The sequence below is a fragment of the Cyrtonyx montezumae genome, unplaced genomic scaffold (genome assembly GCF_038088225.1).
Source record: "Cyrtonyx montezumae isolate F1298 unplaced genomic scaffold, pur_monq_1.0 scaffold_17, whole genome shotgun sequence".
In the NCBI taxonomy this organism is placed as follows: domain Eukaryota; kingdom Metazoa; phylum Chordata; class Aves; order Galliformes; family Odontophoridae; genus Cyrtonyx; species Cyrtonyx montezumae.
Window position 1 is genome coordinate 16,491,319 of NW_027071903.1, and position 19,925 is coordinate 16,511,243.

A 19,925-nucleotide genomic window follows, 5' to 3' on the forward strand; every position below is an offset into this window, starting at 1 on the left:
TAATATCGAGTGGTGATTCCACCTGCCATACAATCCAATGGGGGCAGGCCTTATTGAGCGTTATAATGGTATTCTCAAAGCTACCCTGAAGACAGACTCTCAGTCTCTGCAGGGGTGGACAAAGAGACTCTACGAGACCCTGCAAGATCTGAATGAAAGACCTAGAGACGACAGACCCGGTGCCTTGAAAATGTTACAGACAACATGGGCCTCCCCACTTAGGATCCAAATTACGGGCACCGATAATAAGGTGAGACCTCAGATTGGCTGTGAGAACAGTCTTCTGCTCCCTGACCCTGAGAACCAAAAACCAGGCATCAATAGAATAAAATGGCCTTGGAAGGTGCAGGTAGGACCACGGTGGTCCTATTCACCTACCTATTCACCCTACAGAGATCACACAGGTTCTGACACAGGGGTAAATACATCACGATTATCTTTCTAACTGTACCATTTGTAAAACATCTTGGCTACAATTCTATCTGGTAATAATAATTCTGTTAACCATACTCCACACACCTGGGTTAACGGGAAGTTATCAGGAAGAGCTTAGCACTCAGCTGGGTTTATGGAATTTTTATTTTTGTTAGATGGAACACACACATTTAGTTCTTACTCAGAGATCTGGTTAAAATATGTCCAATAGAACATTTTCAAAGAACATATGGAAGGATTAGATAAATGCTGTAACTGAGTACGTGAGTCACAGTACCTTGTACTCAATCAAATTGTCAGTTCTGTTAGCTGCAATGTCTTAGGAAAAGGTTCTTTATCATTTTAGTCCAGTCACATCAGCGAGAGTCAAGTTGCTTTCTTGTCCTTGTTCTGCTCTTTTGCAGGACCTGCTTGCCCTTCTGAGCCCTTTTGTGGTGTACAGGCTGCACCAGTGCCTCTAGTGCCCTCCTGAGCATCTAGCCAAGCTGCGGGGATCTCAGCAGCCTTGGTGGACATCCCCTGGGCTCATCTTGGAGGTGTTCCCAGGCTTGGCTCTGGAACGCAGAGGCAGGAAAATGGGTGACGAGTCTCGCAGGGCTGGCCCCCTGCTCTCAGCTCCTGCTGCCATGTGCTGGAGATGTCAGGTTCCTGAGGTCTTGGGGCAAGTTCTAGGAGTCTGTTGTCTCTAGTGCCCATGGCATGGGCTCTGCATCTTGGAGAAGATGTGGAGGAGACAGGATCCAGATCAAACTGATCATCATTCTGCATCCACAGGATGGAAACTGCCATCTCCGGGAAGCTGCCTGGTGCTGGCAGCCTCGTGCCTCTCCTCTCACCGTCCCTTCATGCAGCTGCAGGTGAAAGCCCTGCGCAGAGCACGAAGTGCCCTCCTGATGACAGCTGGCATCTGGCAGCAAGCTGCTGTGTGTGGTGCGGCAGCGGTACCTGTGGGGGACAGAGAGCTGTAGGCAAGGGGCAGAGGTAAGACCCTGCCTGCCCCCAGCACCATGGAATTTCCCTGGGAGAGTTGATCTCAATAGGTCAGGGCACATCGGTGTGGTGGAAGGCTCCTCCCTGGGATGGCTTTCTGCCTGGGGACGTACCTGTGCCATCCTCTGACGTCTCTCTGAAGTACTCAGAACTTTGTGCTCCTTCTCCAGCCTCTGTAGAAACCTGCATGGGGGAGAGCAAAACCACAGCCCTGTATGCCACTGGCTGGTGATGCTGTGGGTGCCAGAGTCCCCCCAATGGCCACGGAGCAGAGAGACCCTGCCCACGGCAGCAAGGGAGTCCCCGCCTGCCCCTTCCTCCCCTCTCCACTGCAGGCAGATCCCCAGGAGCCCTCTGCCCGACAGCACGTGCTGCATGTAGGAATACGTTGCTCTCACCCTGCTCCCTCCAGCTGGCAGCCTCCCGTGTCCCTGTGGACATGGTGCATGTTGATGGCAAGTACTGGTGGAGTCCCTGTCCCAGCAGCACTGGACTTTATACTCCACACAATCCTAAGGGACAAATGGGACAAGGGTGACCTCACAGCTCAGGCCCCTGCCTGTTGGGAACCCCTCCACCCTGGGCAGCCTCAGGCAGCCCCTTCCTCCTGCCCTCCGCTCACCTCACCAGCTCACAGTGAGCTCGGCCTGAGCCCTGCAGACTTTTATCTGCTCCTCAGATATCCTCCCCTGGCTGGCCAAGTCCAGGGCAGCATTGCGGCAGTTCCGACGGTGTCCTCGGAGCTCATTGAAGCTATTCTCAACCTGAGGTAAATGTGGGGAGATTCTCCCACAGTCTGTTCCATGCTGTCTGGACAGGCCGCTGCTCTCAGGCACATGGGAACCATGATATGGACCCGATGGTGCCTGGCTGGTGGTGCTGGAAGTACTGCTCTCCAGTGCTGGGGAACCTTGGGATGGCTCCAGTCCCTGCTGGCTGGTAGTGCTGGAGTCTGTAAGGAAGGCAGGAAGGTGAGCAGGATGGAATTTCTGCCTGGGGGTGGGATCAGCTCCCAGCTCTCCAGGGTAAAGGGATGTGAGCAAGGCCGCCCTGAGCATGCAGCACACAGTTTGCCTCTTACCAGTGCCCTCTCCAGCGCAGGCATTGCATTCCCAGGTGGAGGTGCTCTCACTCAAGTTGGAGCAGCACCGATGGGTGCCCTGTGCAGCGCAGGAGCTGCAGAGCAGCAGCTGCCAGGGCCTGGGGAAAAAAATGGGTTGTGGACATGAGGACTAAGTGACCTGAGCCACGGAGTGCCTAGCACAGGACCGAGTGAGTACCACTTGTGTGGCGCGTTTACCATGGGTCAGCTCATGCCATGATGGAGATGTAGGTCTTTTGTGAGAGAACAAAAACACTCTGAGCAGTGATAGAGAAAGACAAGTTCCTAGGACCACTGGCTGAGGTTGGGAGGACCTTGAGTCCTGAAAGAACTAAGGAGCAGGGGGCTGACAGGAGGGGCAGCAAAGCGGGACACAGTGGCGGGGCACAGAAAAGTGTTCCCAGGTGCTGCCTGGGTCCCGCAGCATTTCTGCAGCTCTTCAGGAGAGCCTCTCCTTGGGACATTGTCTCTGCAGCTGGCTGCAGAAGGAGACCAGGACTTCACGTCTTCCTTGCTCTTCTCCTCTGCTATAAGTGACTACTGCATCGAGGCAGCCAGCAGGCACATCTTCAAGTGCCCTCCAGTGCCGTCCGTGGCCTTCTGGCGGGAGCCCATCTGGACAGACCGCACTCCAGGTACGCTGACCAAAAAGAGACAGAGGCAGACCCTTTGGGCTGAGCATCCTCCAGGGACAGCCGGGCTGCTGCTCAGCACCAGCAGTAGGCATACTACACAGCCTGAGTGGCAGGAGGCGGTGCTGGGGCCGCAAGCTTTCTTGGAGGACCAGCTCCTCTCGGCCCGCAGCAGCGCCGGCTGCTCGGGATTGGAGCTGCTGGCACTCACCCAGTACCAGAGTCGAGGGAGGGACTGGCAGAGGGGCGAGACCTCCTTCCTGCTCCCAGCAGCAGGCTGGGCAGACTGCCCCTCTCTGCTGCTTCTGTCTCCTCCAGCCCAGCCCCTCACGTACACACTGCTGCTGCTCCTCTTGCAGGTCCTGGCACATACACATTGCCTAGGCTGATAGGGCCCAACACAGCCTACACATCAGCCAGCCCTTGCTACTCCTTGACAGGAAGGAGCCAGCATGGTCGCTTTGATGATGGTCGCTTTTGGATAGGCTGAACAGCTGGGCTGAGCTCAATGGGATAAGGTTCAATAAGACCAAGTGCCGGGTCCTGCACTTTGGCCACAATAACCCCATGCAATGCTATAGGCTTGGGGCAGAATGGCTTGAAGAATGTAGAGAGGAAAAGGACCTGGGGGTGTTGGTTGATGCTCAGCTCAACATGAGCCGTCAGTGTGCCCAGGTGGCCAAGAAGGCCAACAGCATCCTGGCCTGTATTAGAAATAGTGCAGCCAGCAGGAGCAGGGAGGTGATCATCCCCCTGTACTCAGCTCTGGTACGGCCGCACCTTGAGTACTGTGTTCAGTTTTGGGCCCCTCACTACAAGAAGGACATTGAGGCCCTGGAGCATGTTCAGAGAAGGGCAACAAAACTGATGAGGGGTCTGGAGCACAAGTCTTATGAGGAGCGGCTGAGGGAGCTGGGATTGTTTAGTCTGGAGAAGAGAAGGCTCAGAGGAGACCTTATTGCACTCTACCACTTCCTGAAGGGGGGTTGTGGTGAGGAGGGGGTGGGCCTCTTCTCCCTGATAAATAATGACAGGATGAGAGGGAATGGCCAGAAGTTGCACTGGGGAAGATTTAGATTAGACCTGAGGAAACATTTTTTTTCTGAAAGAGTGGTCAGGCACTGGAATGGCCTGCCTAGGGAGGTGGTTGAGGCACCATCCCTAGCGCTGTTCAAGAAGTGTTTAGATGAGGTGCTAAAGGATTTGATTTAGTAGTTGGGTAGGGATAGTGATAGGAGGATGGTTGGACTAGATGATCTTGTAGGTCCTTTCCAACCTTATGAACCTATGAACCTATGAACCTATGATGAAGACCTTGCCAAGGTGAGCTCTGCTGCTCCTCTTTTCCATGTTAGCATTGGAACCTGGGCCGCTCTCCCTGTGCCACAGGGGCTTCCAAGCCTGCTGCGCCTTTGCCTGACACAAGCTTGCAGGGAAAAAGAGAGCCTTGGGTGTGATGCCAGCCCCGTGTGGCCATGACTCTCTTGCAGACTCCGGGTCCTGTGGCGTTCCCCAGAGTTGCTGTGGATGCCTACAGAACACCATGGGAGACCGTACTCCATGGGAGGCCGACCGAAACCTGGAGCAGCCAAAGCTGCAAAGCCTGGGCCGGCAGACTACAGTGTGGGCCGGGGGGTAAGGCAGCTGCTCAGCTCTCAACCCCCACTCTGTTTCACAAGCACAGCCTTCATGCCTCTGCCCCTTCCCCTGAGGCTTCCTCCAGCCCAAGAGCTGCTGCCTGCAGGGACCCAGTGCCGGGACAGCAGGCCTGCTCCCTGCCACCGTCTCACCTCTGAGCAGAGGAAGGGACAGCAGCTTCCCACTCCCTTTCCCTTCAGTGGGATGCACTGGGACAGCGGGCAGCCAGGGCAGCAGAGAAGGGCCCTTGCTGATCTGCCTTTCCTTTTTCCTCCTTCCAGGTGACACTGATCAAGCCCCAGGCACCTGCGTGCACTTTTGGAATCAGACATTCCATGTACATAACCCCTCTCATTACTGAGTAAAGCAGCAATTTCTGAAAGGCCTTGTTTGCTTGCCTGGAAGGAAAGGGGATGCAAAGACAAGCAAATCAACTGCTGCTTTCAGTTTGATTCCATTTCTGTGTATTGAATTTGGCTTTTGCCTCTTAGACATAAGTGACATCATAGTATCATTAAAATAAAAAAAAAATTACTTACCTATATGTATGCTTTCTTGTTGTTCCTTTTTCCTTACCGCTACATATGGGAGCACACCACGGCTCCATGAAGCCTTTCAAACATCAGTGAGTTGGAAAGCACTGATGCTTGCTTTATCAGTAATCCGTGTTACTGATGTTGGCCATGTGCTGAAGTAAAGAATAAGAGAGAAAATAGCAAAGGGAGACCTGTGCCTTGGGCCATGATGTCAGAAATGTGGGGAAGGGAGGGGAGGGAGGATGTTTAGAGTAGCTTTTCTCTTGCTGTGCTGCAGAAAACAGATTGCACTGTAGTAACTGAGGCACCTTCTGTACCCGACATGTGCCTCAGCGAGTATGAGCTGGAAGGTCGTTGTATTGCACAATGTTATCAGCAAACCTCCCCTCTTCTGTTTGGTGAATCTTGAATGCCCAACATGTGGTCTCCTATTTGTTTTTGGGATTTGAAACCCCAGGCAGTCATTGAACTTTTGTCTGCCTTCGATAACTGCATGCTGTGTGCAAGTGGTCAGACAAGGTCTCTGCTGTGCTCTACCTGCTGCGATAGAAGTGTGACACTGCTCTGGGACCTGAGGCTTCTAAAAGAAAAAGAAAAAGATACTGAAAGCCACACTGCGTGCTCTGCTCTCTTCTGCCCTCTGTCCCAGCCTCTCACCCCATTAATGCTCTTAAAAACAGAAAATTGGAATTGTTAGTGAGAAAAGATGGAAACCAGACAAGTTCAGGTATTGAGTTTGAAGATGCATTGTGGTTAAATAAAGTAGAGGAAAACAGAAAATGAAATAGAAAAAAGAAGAATCAAAATATCCTAATTGGAAAAACCATAATGTTACTTAAGTAAATAGAGAAGTTTAAGGTATTAGAATGTTCCACACGGTGTTTTCCTTTCACTTTGCTACTGCTAAAGTAAGGGCATATCATCAAGTTTCTCTCTTTTGGCGTTTCAGAGCATTAAGGATATGGTGTTTGTGCCTGTAGCTGTGTGAGTCGTTATGTCTTGGCAGTGCCATGCAATGCAAATACTGGCACTTGGTGTCAGAGCACCACCGAGCGTGCTCTAAATATTTAGTCCTTGAACTAATAAGCTCATCAGGCAGAAAAAAAAAGAATCTGAAAAATCTAGATAAGGCTTAAAGCGCATTAGGCAGATTATTTGGCCAGTACAGAGCTAAGTGGAAGGCTGCCAACAAGTACTGTTAAGTTTTGTTAAGAGTACCAGTAGTGTTTTGAAGCCACTGACTTGGTAGAAAATCTGTATAACCCAGGGTAAAGCTGATATCACCTGTCCAGTTCAGAAGACCACCAATTTCTGATGTAAAGCACTACCCTGATGTGTAACTCTTGGTTTTTCTCTCTCCAATTTTCTGGCTGTGTGAATGGCATATGTGCATGTGTGTGTCTCTGTTTTTGTGTGCTTGAGCACTTACAGAAACGTCACTGCCCCACAGTGCCTGGCCACAGCAGGGGATGGCAGCCAGGACGCTGCGGGGAGGAGAACAACTGGGGCTCTGGGAGGGCACGGCCTGGGGACACAGGGTCAGGGACCACGCACGTACGCTCTGTGTACGTGCCAGCCTCCTCTTGCAGGTGCCAGGTAGGGAAGCCTTTGCCCGGCAGAGGAGATTGAACTCAGCAGGGACACGGATTGCTGTGAAAATGAGAAACTTTATTTCTACAATGGAGTAAACATCAACGTTTGGGTGAAATCAGAAGACAGAGGATAGGACAGATGGCACTTGGGCATTAACAGGGAAGAAAGGGGTCGTGCTACACTGCAGCCTGACGTGGGTCACGTGACTATTTCAGCATTGCTTCCTCTGAACCAATGCAGCAGTTCCTGGAGCCGACTGATGAACTCCTGGACTTTCTGGTCTGGAAAAGGACACGCTGTAAAGGGGCTGGACTGCGTTGGCCTCTGGTACGGGGTTGACATATGCAATGGAGGTGGTGCTGTAGTGCGCACTTCTGCTGTCAGCAGTCCCATCAGCTCCAGGATCCAGTGCCGGAAGTGCTGAGTGGAGGTATAGACTCCAGGCTGATGCATTCTCCCGCAGCCCCTCCCCCAGCTGGTCACGCCAACGAGCCAGAAGTAGTCGGCTCTTTTATCCCTGCACATCAGAGGACCACCGCTATCGCCCTGCAGAGGAGGAAACAAGGCCAAGGTGTTACTGGGCAGTCACATCAGCTGCACAGCTGGCTATCTCACAACACTCCCTAGAGCCACATTCAGTGCACAGAAAAGCTCCGCTTGGGTGCTAGAGCCTATAAAAGCTTCTGGGTGGGGGTTGCAGGCATGGAAAGCAGTTCTTCCTCCCTCATCTCTGTGCAAAGATTTGGTGTGAGGCAAGAGGCGTGTCCCAGGACTGGCTCTGGACCTCTAGGGCACTAACAGCACCCAGCGGGTCTCTCCAGGCAGAGTCCCAGGCATGTGAGGCATGGGGAGCCAGGGGAAGGAGCTGCAGATGGGAAAGGGGGGTGAGCTCCAGAGGTGCTGCCACCCGGCCCTGGGAGGGTGGCTTGCAGGCACAGCACGGCTGCGTGTAGGCGTGCAGCTCCTACCTGGCAGGTGACGATGCCTCCCTTCGGATATCCAGCACACAAGTTGTGGGGATGGATGGCCCCAGCATACCATTGGTTGCTGTTGCAGAGTCTCAGGGCAATGAGCCTGACCTTGGCCTCCTGCAGGGTGTGATATGGTTCGACAGGTTCCTCCTGTAGGGCTGAGAGCAAAGAGCACAATTGGCAGCGTCAGCTCCTTGCCAGTTCTCATCTTGTTTGGGGGTGAACCCCCTCCCCTAGGTCTTGGCTTTGTGTCCTGAGACGTATCGACGCTTCCCTGCCTTGGGAAATGAGTCAGGCCCATCCCTCTCTACATACACATCACCATGGTGCATGTCACCCTGGGGTTCAGTGCCGCTATCAGGGATGCCTGCCCCCTGCTGCCTCAGCAGCATGCCAAGCTTTAGTTGCACATTTTGGATACTCACATCTCAGACCCATGTGTCCCCAGCCACTGACATAGCACTCGGAGAGCTCTGCCACATTCAGCAAGGTGTCAGGCATGCAGGCGAGCTGGATGTAGGCGCTGCAGAGGACAGGTTGGTCCAGTTCCAGCAAGGCGATGTCATTGGCCATGGTGTCTCTGTGGTAATATTCGTGTGCTATGACCCGCTTCACCTTGCGCACTACAGCTTCGGGGTCCAGGCGAGTCAAATCGTTGGCACCAATCACCACGTGCCACGGTGTGTAGGGACTGGAGGAAGGATGGAGGAAGGGGTCAGCATGAACATGGCTACGTCCTGCAGCACCCAGGAGGGGTGCACCCAGGAGCACCCACACGCTGGCTGGACTACAAGGAAAGGGACAGCCCTTACCTCGCGTCGTCGAAGCAGTGCGCTGCCGTGAGGACCCACTGCGGGCTGATGAGGGACCCTCCGCATATGTGTCCCGTGCCTGCAAACCAGGTACTCTGCAGGCTGACAATCCACGGCCAGGCCCCACGCGGGGCATCCGTGCCGCCCACGATGTGCTTTCCTGCAGACCGAGAGGCCATGGGCCGGAGCCCGCAAGTGCTGCAATGAGAAAGACGGTGAGTGCCGCTGCCGGCTTCTCCCTCGTCCCGCTCACTCTGCACGTAAGCCGCTGTCCGGGGGCCACTCACTTGCAGACACCCGAGGTGTGGTGCATGGGCCGGCACGCAGCCAGCGGCATGAGCAGCAGCAGCACCATCCCTCCTGGAGGAGAGAGGTGGTGCATCGCGTCCGGCTTTGTCGCTGGCGACTTCAGCCACAGTGTGCTCAGTGCTGACGCTGATGTCACAGAACCGTCAGTTCCGAGGGCTGTGCCATTGCCGGGGGCTGCGGGGGGGGTCCGGGTGGGACCTGGATGAAGGACTTTGCCTGCAGTAGTGTAGCTGAGGTACTTGAAGGTATCTGTAAGCTTAGTTGGGGTCAGCCCAGCTCTCTTTTTGTGCTGAGACTAAAGGAGTGCAGTGCCAATTTAAAATCAGGCTAACTCTTATGCTGCCATCCTTTGTGCTTCCGTGAGCTCTGTTGAGACTGGAATTACAAGGTCAGTCCTGATTAGCATCACCATGAAAGGAGAAGTCTCATTGGACAAGAAGCGTTTTGCTTCTTTTTGTTATTAGAGATGAGTAAATGGGTCTAAATAGCCCAAGACTAAATCAAAACTGGAGCCAATCTACATTAAAAACTTGAGTGTGCCTGGAGTAGGCCCGTGCTGAACTAGTCTTGTAAAGACATAAATTCATACCCTTCAGGACACATGGTAGTCTCACTCCCACTTGGGTGCTCAGCTCCCATTGATAATGCCATGTGCTAATTCAGGCACCCAGGCTTCCATGTAATGGTCTTACTATGAAGAACAGTTGGTTTTGAGGGAAAACATTTACATAGATGACAGCTGTTTTAAGGAAAATGAAAAGTCCTGGGTGAAAATTGAGGTTTTGTCACTGTGTGAGGTATAGTGTTTACACACAGTAGTTTCTGTTGCATGTATTTAAATTGATGATTTACCATATTTAAATGAAATAAATTCACACACCATTTGCGAATGTCTACTTTATTTATTTGTAGAGATATACTGAAGCCTTGGTTTGAAAAGCAGTTTGCATAACATCTGGTACGTCAGCAGTGCAACCCTCCAATTTACTCGCTGGTGAAAATGTGGATAGAACGAACCTGAACTCAGCATTGACTTACACAGATTTCCTGGCAGACAAAGCAGTAATGATTTGCATGTCAGTGTAAGTGACGTGTGCCCTCCAGTTTCGAGGAGTTTACACAGCTCAGAAGTATAAAAAGAATGGAGCACAAGGCTGGTTCTTTGTAGACCTATGCTGACAACACAAACCCCTCGTGTTTGTAAAGTGTGAAACACTAATTCATTTTGAGACAGGCCACATAAATCACCGCTGTTTCTCGTTGTTCTACCCACACTGTCTGGTTTTGCTCTGATTTGGGTGGTGTGTGTCTGAATGTTTGAGTGGAAAGCTTTGTCTATCTATTGTTGCCTAATAGGTTTCAAAAATGAAAGCCACACATGTGAGCTCACACTTGCATCTGGGAGAGAGACACTCCAGACCTGTGGTGCAGCTCTCTTGCTCTACGATCTGAGCAGATCCTGAGATGCTCTTGGATTTCCCAGGACTCAATCATCTGATTTCTTTTTTAATCATTTTGTTAGGAATCACATTAACTGGGCAAGCAATTATGGATATCACAAGTTGAAGGGATATCACGAGGTTGAAGCATGTCATGCTTTAAGTGGATGTGTCTGTAGCAGAAACGCTGAGTCACAGCTTGAAGCATTGACGGAGTACCTGGTGGGAAGGCAAGGCCAAGCCAGGATGCTCAGTTGCATGCAATGAACCTGAATGACTGGAAGCGGTGGAGCCAGAATCCATTTAAGGGTTGGCAGATCTTATTTAATGGTTGGCAGTGAAAGCAAAGGTATTTTGTTGGAGATCCCTGCACACCTGATATGTTCTGAAGGCAAGCTGTTTTTTTTTCCCTTTATTTCTGTGTCTATGGCTGCTGCATTTGAGCAAATCCTCACTCGCTGCAGCTTAGGACCTTTCTGCACTGCTGTAGTTGCTGCACTTTCCATTGCACTGCAGTGTCAGATGAATGTGTTTGGTGCTTTATCAGATAAAGATGCATGTGAAACTGCCTAGGAGAAAGCTGCTGTAAAATTTACAGGTGAAGGAAGGATGTGATAGAGAATACTGAATAGGAGAAAGCAAGGCAGGAGGGGAGAGGGCACATGAGAAAAGGATGTGTTTCTAGAGAGGTAATCACAGAGTGCTGTAGGTTGGAGCTCATCCTGGTCTAACCTAAGTGCTAAGTGTATAGGTATAACCTAAGTCCTAAGTGCTAAGGTATAACAAGTGCTAAGTGCTAAGGTATACAAGTGCTAGGGTATACAAGTGCGTGCTAGGGTATACAAGTGCATGCTAGGGTATACCAATGCTAGGGTATACCAACTGTTGGTTGCACGAAGTAAATATAACTGAGGTCCTTAGTGGTGGTTGTTATTTTTTTAATGTGCCTAACCCTTAATAACAAAACCTCTACAAACATGTGAAGGCACTGAGGTTTGTTTATGTACTGGCTGTGCAGTGTGGGGTTCCTGTGGAGCTTTCCCTCCAGCTGTGGCAGCTCTGGACCCTGACCTTGGAGCTCTGAAATACTGTGTATGATTTCCTTCATCTGCTTTGGAGAATGAGGTCACAGCTAAGTCGGAGCCCTAATCATACTGAGTTTCTTTGCTCTGCAGCCAAGACCTGCTCAGCTCTCTTCACTGATTTTTGCTGCAACGTCAGCTTGCTGTGCTCTTTGTTTATGCAGATGGAGGCTGCGTGTTTAACTGTGAAAACAAAAGCACTTAACTGCATCTGCATACCTTCAGCACGAGCGTGCGGCCTCCTCTTGTGCAGCCTACTGTTGTGACCCCGGCTTTGTCAGCGCTAGGCCGAATTTCAGCTTTGTGGCTTCAGACTCCTGGGAAGCTGTGAAGCCCTTCAGCATGCACTTGACCACTCTCTTTCATTTTAATGCTTGTTTATCTGAACTGCTTCTCATACTTCTCCTGTGAAGAGAGGCTGTGAGTCAGGCTTGTTCAGCCTGGAGAAGGGAAGGTTCTGGGGAGATGTGCTGTGGCCTTCCAGTACCTGAAGGGAGCTTATAAACAGGTGGGAGAGTGACTTTTTGCATGGGCAGATAGCAATGAAACAATGGGGAATGGTTTTAAACTAAAAGAGGAGAGATTTAGGTTAGATGTGAGGAGGAAATGATTTTCCCAGAGGGCAGTGAGGCCCTGGCACTGCGGCCTGGAGCTGTGGTGACCCATCCCTTGGTGTGCTCAAGGCCAGGTGGGATGGGCCTTGGGGAGCCTGAGCTGCGGGGCAGCCCTTAGGACTCTTGTCAGCAGCTGTGGGAGAAAGAAAAAAGAGAGGGGAAGAGAGGGAAAAAAGGAGGCAGTTTAACAAGCCAAATCCAGTTGTTCATTTCATACACACACACTGAACAGCTTTTGCATGGTTTATTTCATTTTCTGAAACCATTTTTCACCAGCCTGTTTTCTCAGCTGGGAAACTTCTGGTGTAGCGTTTTCAAAAAAAAAATATTGCTTTTGGCCTTATGAGAAAACAGAGCCTTCAAGACGTTAAAAGGACAATATCCTTCTTTGACTTGGTGCAATGAAGCAGGGCTATAGGAATTTTAGATTTTTGTACCACCCAAAGAATAGGCAAAAGAATTTTTCCACTCTTAAACCTAGTTTACATGGGAATTTGAGAGTTGATTTAGCTTGGGGTTCCTATATTTTTTTTTACTTTACAGACTCCTCTGAGGACTTTGTGTTAGTATAGTAGGACTTTATCAGCGTGAAGGGATAAGCAAACTGTCAGAGATCAGTTCACATCTGCATTTGGAAAAGTTGCAGTCCAAAAGTCAAGCTGAAGCTGAAAGAACCTTATTTTCATCTTGGGAGAAGTAGGTCTTGATATGCTTGCTCACACCAATACCTACTCAGCATAGCCAGGTAGCAAGAGAAATTTGATGTGTTTTAATCTTGATGCACCTTTGCTTAAAGGAAGCTGTACAATGTGAACCACATCTGGTGTGAGCTCTGTGAGTGGCAATGGTGGCAATGAGGAGAGTGAAGAGCCAACAGGATGGTGCTGCACAGAGCTTTGGCGTACCCTCAGATGGTGACAAAGGAAGAGAAAAATAGGGAAAATCAAGTGCAAACAAGACCTATACTTCTATCACATAGCTGACTGAAGGGTGTACTGCCCTTCAAAAGGCTCAGCATGAAGCTGAAGGCGGTGGTTATTTGCTGTTTGCCTTCAGCTTCAGCAGCTTTCCCACCTATGTTTCTTAACACAAGATCCCATGAGTGCTGTTTGCTGTTCCTGACTTGATCCAAATTTGTCTGTTTAAAAAAAAAAAAAAGTGGTCTGCAACTCTGGAATACATTTGAGCAGTGGTTTAGTGCCATTATTCCCATTGTTCAGCTGTTGTAGAACAGGAAAAACTGGAGATCTTCTTCTCAGAAATCTCACAATCCTACATAGGTTTTGAACCCTGTCAGCTAATGAAAGCAGAATCTTGGAATTGTTAGTGCGAAAAGGTGGAAATCAGGCAAGTTCAAATATAGAATTTCAAGATGTATTGTGGTTAAATAAAGAAGAGGACAAACAGAAAATGAAAAAAAAAAAAAAAGAATCAAAATATCCTAATTGGAAAAACCGTAATGTTACTTAAGTAAATAGAGAAGTTTAAGGTAATAAAACATTCCACACGGTGTTTATCTTTCACTTTGTTACAGCTAAAGGAAGGGCAAATCATCAAGTTTCTCTCTTTTGGCCTTTCAGAGCATTAAGGATATCATGTTTGTGCCTGTAGCTGTGTGAGTCATTATGTCTTGGCAGTGCCATGCAGTGCAAATACTGGCATTTGGTGTCAGAGCACAGTACTTACACAAATGTCACTGTGCACACCTGTACAAAAGTATGCATGAAGTGCTCCATCTGAAAGGACAGTCTGTGCAGCTCTCAGAGCTAGGATCTGGCAGCTTCACATCTGATTTGGAGTAATAATGGTTAGGAAGTGTACAGTGCACTGTGTTGGGAAATGTCATTTGGGGATTTTCTGACAGTCAAGGTGAGACGCTCACTTGCCAGAGCTGAGCATCTGCAGTAGGTAAAGGATACTCACGTACTCCTTCCAAGTACCTGAGTGCCTTGTACCTGCCACCCAGTGCCCTGTTCTTCAGCCACATGCCTAATGGGTTAGGAACACCCCTGCCAGTAGGACTGTTGCCACAGCAGGACCCCCAGCACTGACTTCAGGCAGTTCTGTCAGTTAACGGCCATTCAGGCAGAGAGAGCGAGGGGTGAAGGCTGCTACGTTATAGATAGCAAGAGAGATCTTAAATTCCCAGAACTGGAGGAAGGGGGCTGCAATTAACATCATGCAATACAGGAGCCTGAACTTCTGGTACCACTGCACCTGGAGTGCAGGCCCTGTGGGGCTGATGCAGGTGGATCCGCCTCTGGGTGAACATGTGGAGGTGGATCCACCTCTGGGTGAACCTGTGGAGGTGGATCCTCCTGCATCATAGCTGGTCTGGCACCACACCATCGTGCCGGACCCTACATTGGCGTGGCCACAGCAACACCATCGCTGCTCCAGGCGCTTGGCTCCTTCTGCACTGCAGCAGCCCCCACAGCCAGCATTAGGTGGGTGTCATTCAGTAATATCTCCTCCCCCTCGTTTCTTTTGTTTAAGAAAAAATTTTGCAGACTCCCAGTCCCATTGTTTCTGTTTTTATAGTTGATTTTTTAACTCAGTTTTAGTTTTAGGGTTAGGTTTACTTTTATTACTTTAATGTTAGGCATAGGATGCTATTTCTATTTTAGTGTTTGCTATAGATTTCTGTTGCAAAGAAATGAGTATAACTGCCTTAACAGAGGTCTGATGACATCTCTGATTAATATTAATTGAATTTCCATCTTGTGACTTTTGTGTTGCAGAATATCAAGGAACAGAGCCCACGTGGCTGAAAAATTAAGTTGGGACTCAGGAGAACAGAGTACAGCTTTGTCACAAACTTCCTGAGTGCAAGTGTTGTGGTTTTGTGGTTTTGATGCCGGTATTCCACATCAGAGCATCATGCAGCAGTTAAGGAGTTAATGCTGTGGGAGCAGCAGAGGGGAGGGGCGGAGCTCCGCACTGGATGCGAGGCGGCGCTCTGTCTGGGCGCATTCCTCTGGGCTGCCGTGGAGGTTCAGTAGGTGTGCTTCCCTTGCAGTTTCCTCCTTAACATAAGCTCATAGCTTTTGGTTTGGAAATTTTTATCTCTCTCTCAATTGTTCAATTTTATTAGATTTAGTAAAGTTACCGTTCCTTCTCAGATCGTGCCGTTGTTTTCTTGTAGACTCATCTCTTCCCGCTGTTTCCCCCTCCCCGTCCCGGAGCGCGGCTCTGCTCGGGCGGCCGCGCGGCCACTGACGCAGTTTCTTTTTCTCTCCCCTCTCCCTTCTCGGTTTCCCTTGGGTCACTGTCACGGACAACACCGTGACAATTATTGGTGGAGGATGCGGGCAGTGCAGTATTGGCACTCCATTGTAAATCTGGTGCTAAGTGGACTAAGGTTTTTCATGTACCTTATAGCATGCTGGCGTCTTTTTAAGCTCCTCGTGTTCAGCACCGGAGTAATGTGTGCATACAGCTACTTTAGTGTGCTGAGGGGGTTACATGCCTCCTGCCTAGACACCCTGGCTAACGTGACAGATTATGCGGCATTTGGATTGGTTTCCAGTTACTCTTTTCAGGTCTTTACCTATATTCAAGATGTCAACCTGACAACTCTGTTATCTATTTTTCTGAATGCTCTCTTGGCAATTTATATCATGTGGAGGAAGCCTTCCTCAAAACCAGAGGGTGTTGAATGGCAGGGAAGGTGGAAAAAATTAGGAAAGAAATTAGAAGCGTGGGGACCCCCGGTGTTATGCAGTTTAGATCTTGAGCACCTGTGGGATCCTGAGAAATTCAGTGAGTGTTTAGGTAAGGAGTCATGTGACTCAGGACGATCTGAGAAGGAATGTATTGTTTGGGGTCTGGCTTGTGCTTATCGAGCTATAATAGATATTCTGGAGAGAAATGGTTTCCAAACCAAGGTCCAAAGCAAAAATGAAAACCTCCAAGTTAGACCTGACCAATCACAGGAAGCACCGGTATCAGTGTCGGTTGCCCCTATGGAAGGCCATAAATAGACACAGCCGTCCTCGTGCCTAGAATGGAAAGAAGAAGAAGCAGAGAAAAAAAAGGAAGATCCAGGCGAGGGGCCCTCCTCAGCACCACCACCACCACCACCACCTAAAAAGGCCACTAAGAAAAGTGAGAGACATGGAGAAGACAGCGATGATGATGGAGTCACTGTTACCACTACTCGTCGGCCCCTAAAGATGACTGAAATACAAGGTTCAAGAAAGGAGTTTGTACGGCGCTCGGGTGAATCTATTGTCACCTGGTTGCTGCGGTGTTGGGACAGCGGTGCCAGCAGCGTGTCCCTAGATGGCAGCGAAGCCTGCCAACTGGCAAGCATTGCCCGAGACCCAGCTATCAACAGAGGAATTGGCAGATGTCTGAATGGAGTCGCTACCCTCTGGGAACGAGTACTAGTGGCTGTAAAGGATAGATATACTTACAAAGATGATCTGGAGCCTAAGGTGGAAAGATGGAACACCGTGGAGAAAGGCATCCAATTTTTGAGAGAAACAGCCGTAGTAGAGATGCTGTATGATCCCAATTTCGTCCCTAACAATCCACACCAGGACCGTGATCCTGATAGAGTAAGGTGCACACCTGATGTATATCGCAAGCTCTCAAAAACAGCACCAGAGAGGTACGCAAGTACACTGGTAGCAACGTTCCATAGATTCGAGGGTCAAGACAGAAGACTCCCAGTTTATGAATTGACTATTACACTCCAAAACTTTGAACAACCATTTCCACCATCACGTGCTTCCATTGCAGCTATAGTAGCAGAAGAAGTAGGTGAGATTAAGGAGACACAGAAAACTATACTGGAGGAACTGTCATTACTGATGAATAGGGATGAACCTGTGTCAGTATTGGAAACACCTGATGAAGACGAGCATGACCCAAAGAATCTGATGAAGCAATTGATCAAACTGTTGAAAGTCTCGGCCACCAGAGGCAACCGCCTCTCTGCACGAGCAAATGACGGCAGTAACATCATGTCACGTGTGGCCATGTGGAGCTTCCTACGAGAAAACGGAGAGGACATGAGGAAGTGGCATATAAAACCCACTCCTGCACTGCGAGCACGGGTGAGAGAACTACAGCAGAGATCAGCCACCAATGAAATTGCTCCCGTCACTGCAGGTAACCAATAGAGGGGCCCTGTCCTCAGTCAGGGGAGGGAAAGGGATAATAGAGTGTATTGGACTATGTGGATTAGATGGCCTGGCACATTAGAGCCACAAAGATATAAGGCACTGGTGGACACTGGTGCACAGTGCACTCTGATGCCCTCGAGTTATAAAGGGACAGAATTGATTCATATTTCTGGAGTGACTGGGGGTTCTCAGGAACTGTCTGTGTTAGAGGCAGAAATAAGCCTCACCGGTAAAACCTGGCAGAAGCATCCCATAGTGACTGGACAGGGGTCTCCATGCATACTCGGTATTGATTATCTCAGAAGGGGACATTTCAAGGATCCCAAGGGATACCAATGGGCTTTTGGAATAGCTGCTGTAGATGCAGACAACATTCAGCAGCTGTCTGTTTTACCTGGCCTGTCAGAAGATCCGTCTGTTGTGGGGGTACTCAAAGTGAAAGAGCAGCAGGTACCTATCGCTACAAAAACGGTGCACAGACGGCAGTACCGCAGCAACAGGGATTCCTTGCTCCCCATTCATAACTTGATCTGTCAGCTAGAGAGCCAGGGAGTGATCAGCAAAACTCACTCACCTTTTAACAGCCCCATATGGCCGGTGCGTAAAGCCAGTGGAGAATGGAGGCTGACGGTAGATTACCGTGGCCTGAATGAAGTCACACCCCCACTGAGTGCTGCTGTGCCAGATATGCTGGAGCTGCAGTATGAACTGGAGTCAAAAGCAGCCAAGTGGTATGCCACCATTGACATTGCCAATGCATTCTTTTCTATTCCTTTGGCCACAGAGTGCAGACCACAGTTTGCTTTCACCTGGAGGGGCGTTCAGTACACCTGGAACCGTTTGCCCCAGGGGTGGAAACACAGCCCAACCATCTGCCATGGGCTGATTCAAAGCACACTGGAACAGGGTGGGGCACCTGAGCACCTCCAGTACATTGATGACATTGTTGTGTGGGGTGATACAGCAGAGGAAGTTTTTAAAAAAGGAGAGCGAATAATCCAAATTCTTCTGGGTGCTGGTTTTGCTGTTAAACGGAACAAAGTGAAGGGACCTGCCCAAGAAATTCAGTTCCTGGGAGTAAAATGGCAAGATGGACGTCGTCACATTCCAGGAGATGTGATTGACAAAATCACCAGTATGTCACCACCCACTAGCAAGAAAGAGACACAGTCTTTTCTGGGTGTAGTAGGTTTTTGGAGGATGCACATCCCAAACTACAGCCTCATAGTAAGCCCCCTCTATCAGGTGACTCGAAAAAAGAATAATTTTGCATGGGGTCCTGAACAGCAGCAGGCCTTTGAGCAAATTAAGCAGGAGATAGCCCGTGCTGTGGCCCTGGGGCCAGTACGGATGGGACAGGATGTAAAAAACATCCTCTACACTGCTGCTGGAGAGAAAGGTCCCACTTGGAGTCTGTGGCAAAGAGCCTCTGGGGAGACCCGAGGCCGACCCCTTGGATTTTGGAGCAGAGCGTACAGGGGTTCAGAGGAGTGCTACACTCCAACTGAGAAGGAGATTTTGGCAGCATACGAGGGGGTTCGGGCTGCCTCTGAAGTAATTGGTACTGAGACACAGCTCCTCCTGGCACCTCGACTGCCAGTGCTGAATTGGATGTTCAAAGGAAAGGTTCCCCCCACCCATCATGCTACCGATGCCACCTGGAGTAAGTGGATTACACTGATTACACAGCGAGCTCGGATGGGGAACCTCAACCGTCCAGGAATCCTGGAGGTGATCATGGACTGGCCTGAAGGCAAGAAATTTGGAACATCCCCATCAGAGGAGATACCACGTGCTAAAGAGGCCCCACCATATAACGAACTACCAGAGAATGAAAAGACGTATGCCCTCCGAAGGAGGGCCACCGAAGGAGACGGAGAGTCAAGCCAATTTGCGGAGGTAAAGGCTGTCCAGCTGGCCTTAGATGTGGCTGAACGGGAGAGGTGGCCCATGCTATATCTTTATACTGACTCTTGGATGGTGGCAAACGCTTTATGGGGGTGGTTGCAGCAGTGGGAACAGGACAACTGGCAAAGGAAGGGTAAACCTATTTGGGCTGCTGAACTGTGGAAAGACATTGCTGCCCGAACAAAAAGGTTGGGTGTAAAGGTGCACCATGTAGATGCTCATGTGCCCAAGAATCGAGCTACTGAAGAGCAGAAAAATAACCATCAGGTAGATCGAGCTGCCAAAATTGAGGTGTCTCAGATCGATTTGGACTGGCAGAACAAAGGAGAGCTATTTTTAGCTCGGTGGGCCCATGAGACCTCAGGCCATCAAGGAAGGAACACCATCTTAGGGCTCGAGAAACAAGTCCTATGGCGACATGGCACTCCAGAGAGAATTGAGTCCGATAATGGGACTCATTTCAAAAATTCTCTTGTGGATATCTGGGCCAAAGAACATGGCATTGAATGGATCTACCATATCCCCTACCATGCACCAGCTGCTGGTAAGATCGAGCGCTACAACGGGTTGTTAAAAACCACGTTGAGAGCAATGGGTGGCAGGACCTTCAAGCACTGGGAGAAGCATCTGGCAGAAGCCACCTGGTTGGTCAACACTAGGGGATCAGTCAACCGAGAGGGTCCTACACAGTCCAGCTCCCTACAGACCATAGAGGGAGATAAGGTCCCTGTG

The 19,925-nt window shown here is 49.9% G+C and overlaps 2 protein-coding genes and 1 long non-coding RNA gene across 3 annotated transcripts in view; 2 read left to right on the top strand and 1 right to left on the bottom strand.

Annotated features, from left to right (window-relative positions):
- The window catches only part of LOC136046778 (uncharacterized), a 222,002-nt gene that overhangs the window by 191,280 nt on the left and 10,797 nt on the right, over positions 1–19,925 (top strand). The gene's annotated exons all lie outside the window — the stretch shown is intronic.
- Positions 2,747–5,162, top strand: LOC136047139 (ciliary microtubule associated protein 1A-like). Its single transcript, XM_065734193.1, is given in 7 exon segments — positions 2,747–2,754; positions 2,963–3,162; positions 3,519–3,629; positions 4,472–4,482; positions 4,650–4,700; positions 4,702–4,794; positions 5,079–5,162. Coding segments are annotated over 7 exon segments (558 nt in total).
- On the bottom strand, positions 7,057–9,091 carry LOC136046772 (acrosin-like). Its single transcript, XM_065733514.1, has 5 exons — positions 8,997–9,091; positions 8,710–8,907; positions 8,323–8,588; positions 7,895–8,055; positions 7,057–7,472 (listed from the first exon to the last, which is right to left on the bottom strand). Exons 1-5 carry the CDS (start codon positions 9,089–9,091, stop codon positions 7,125–7,127), a joined length of 1,068 nt encoding a protein of 355 aa, XP_065589586.1. The 3' UTR covers positions 7,057–7,124.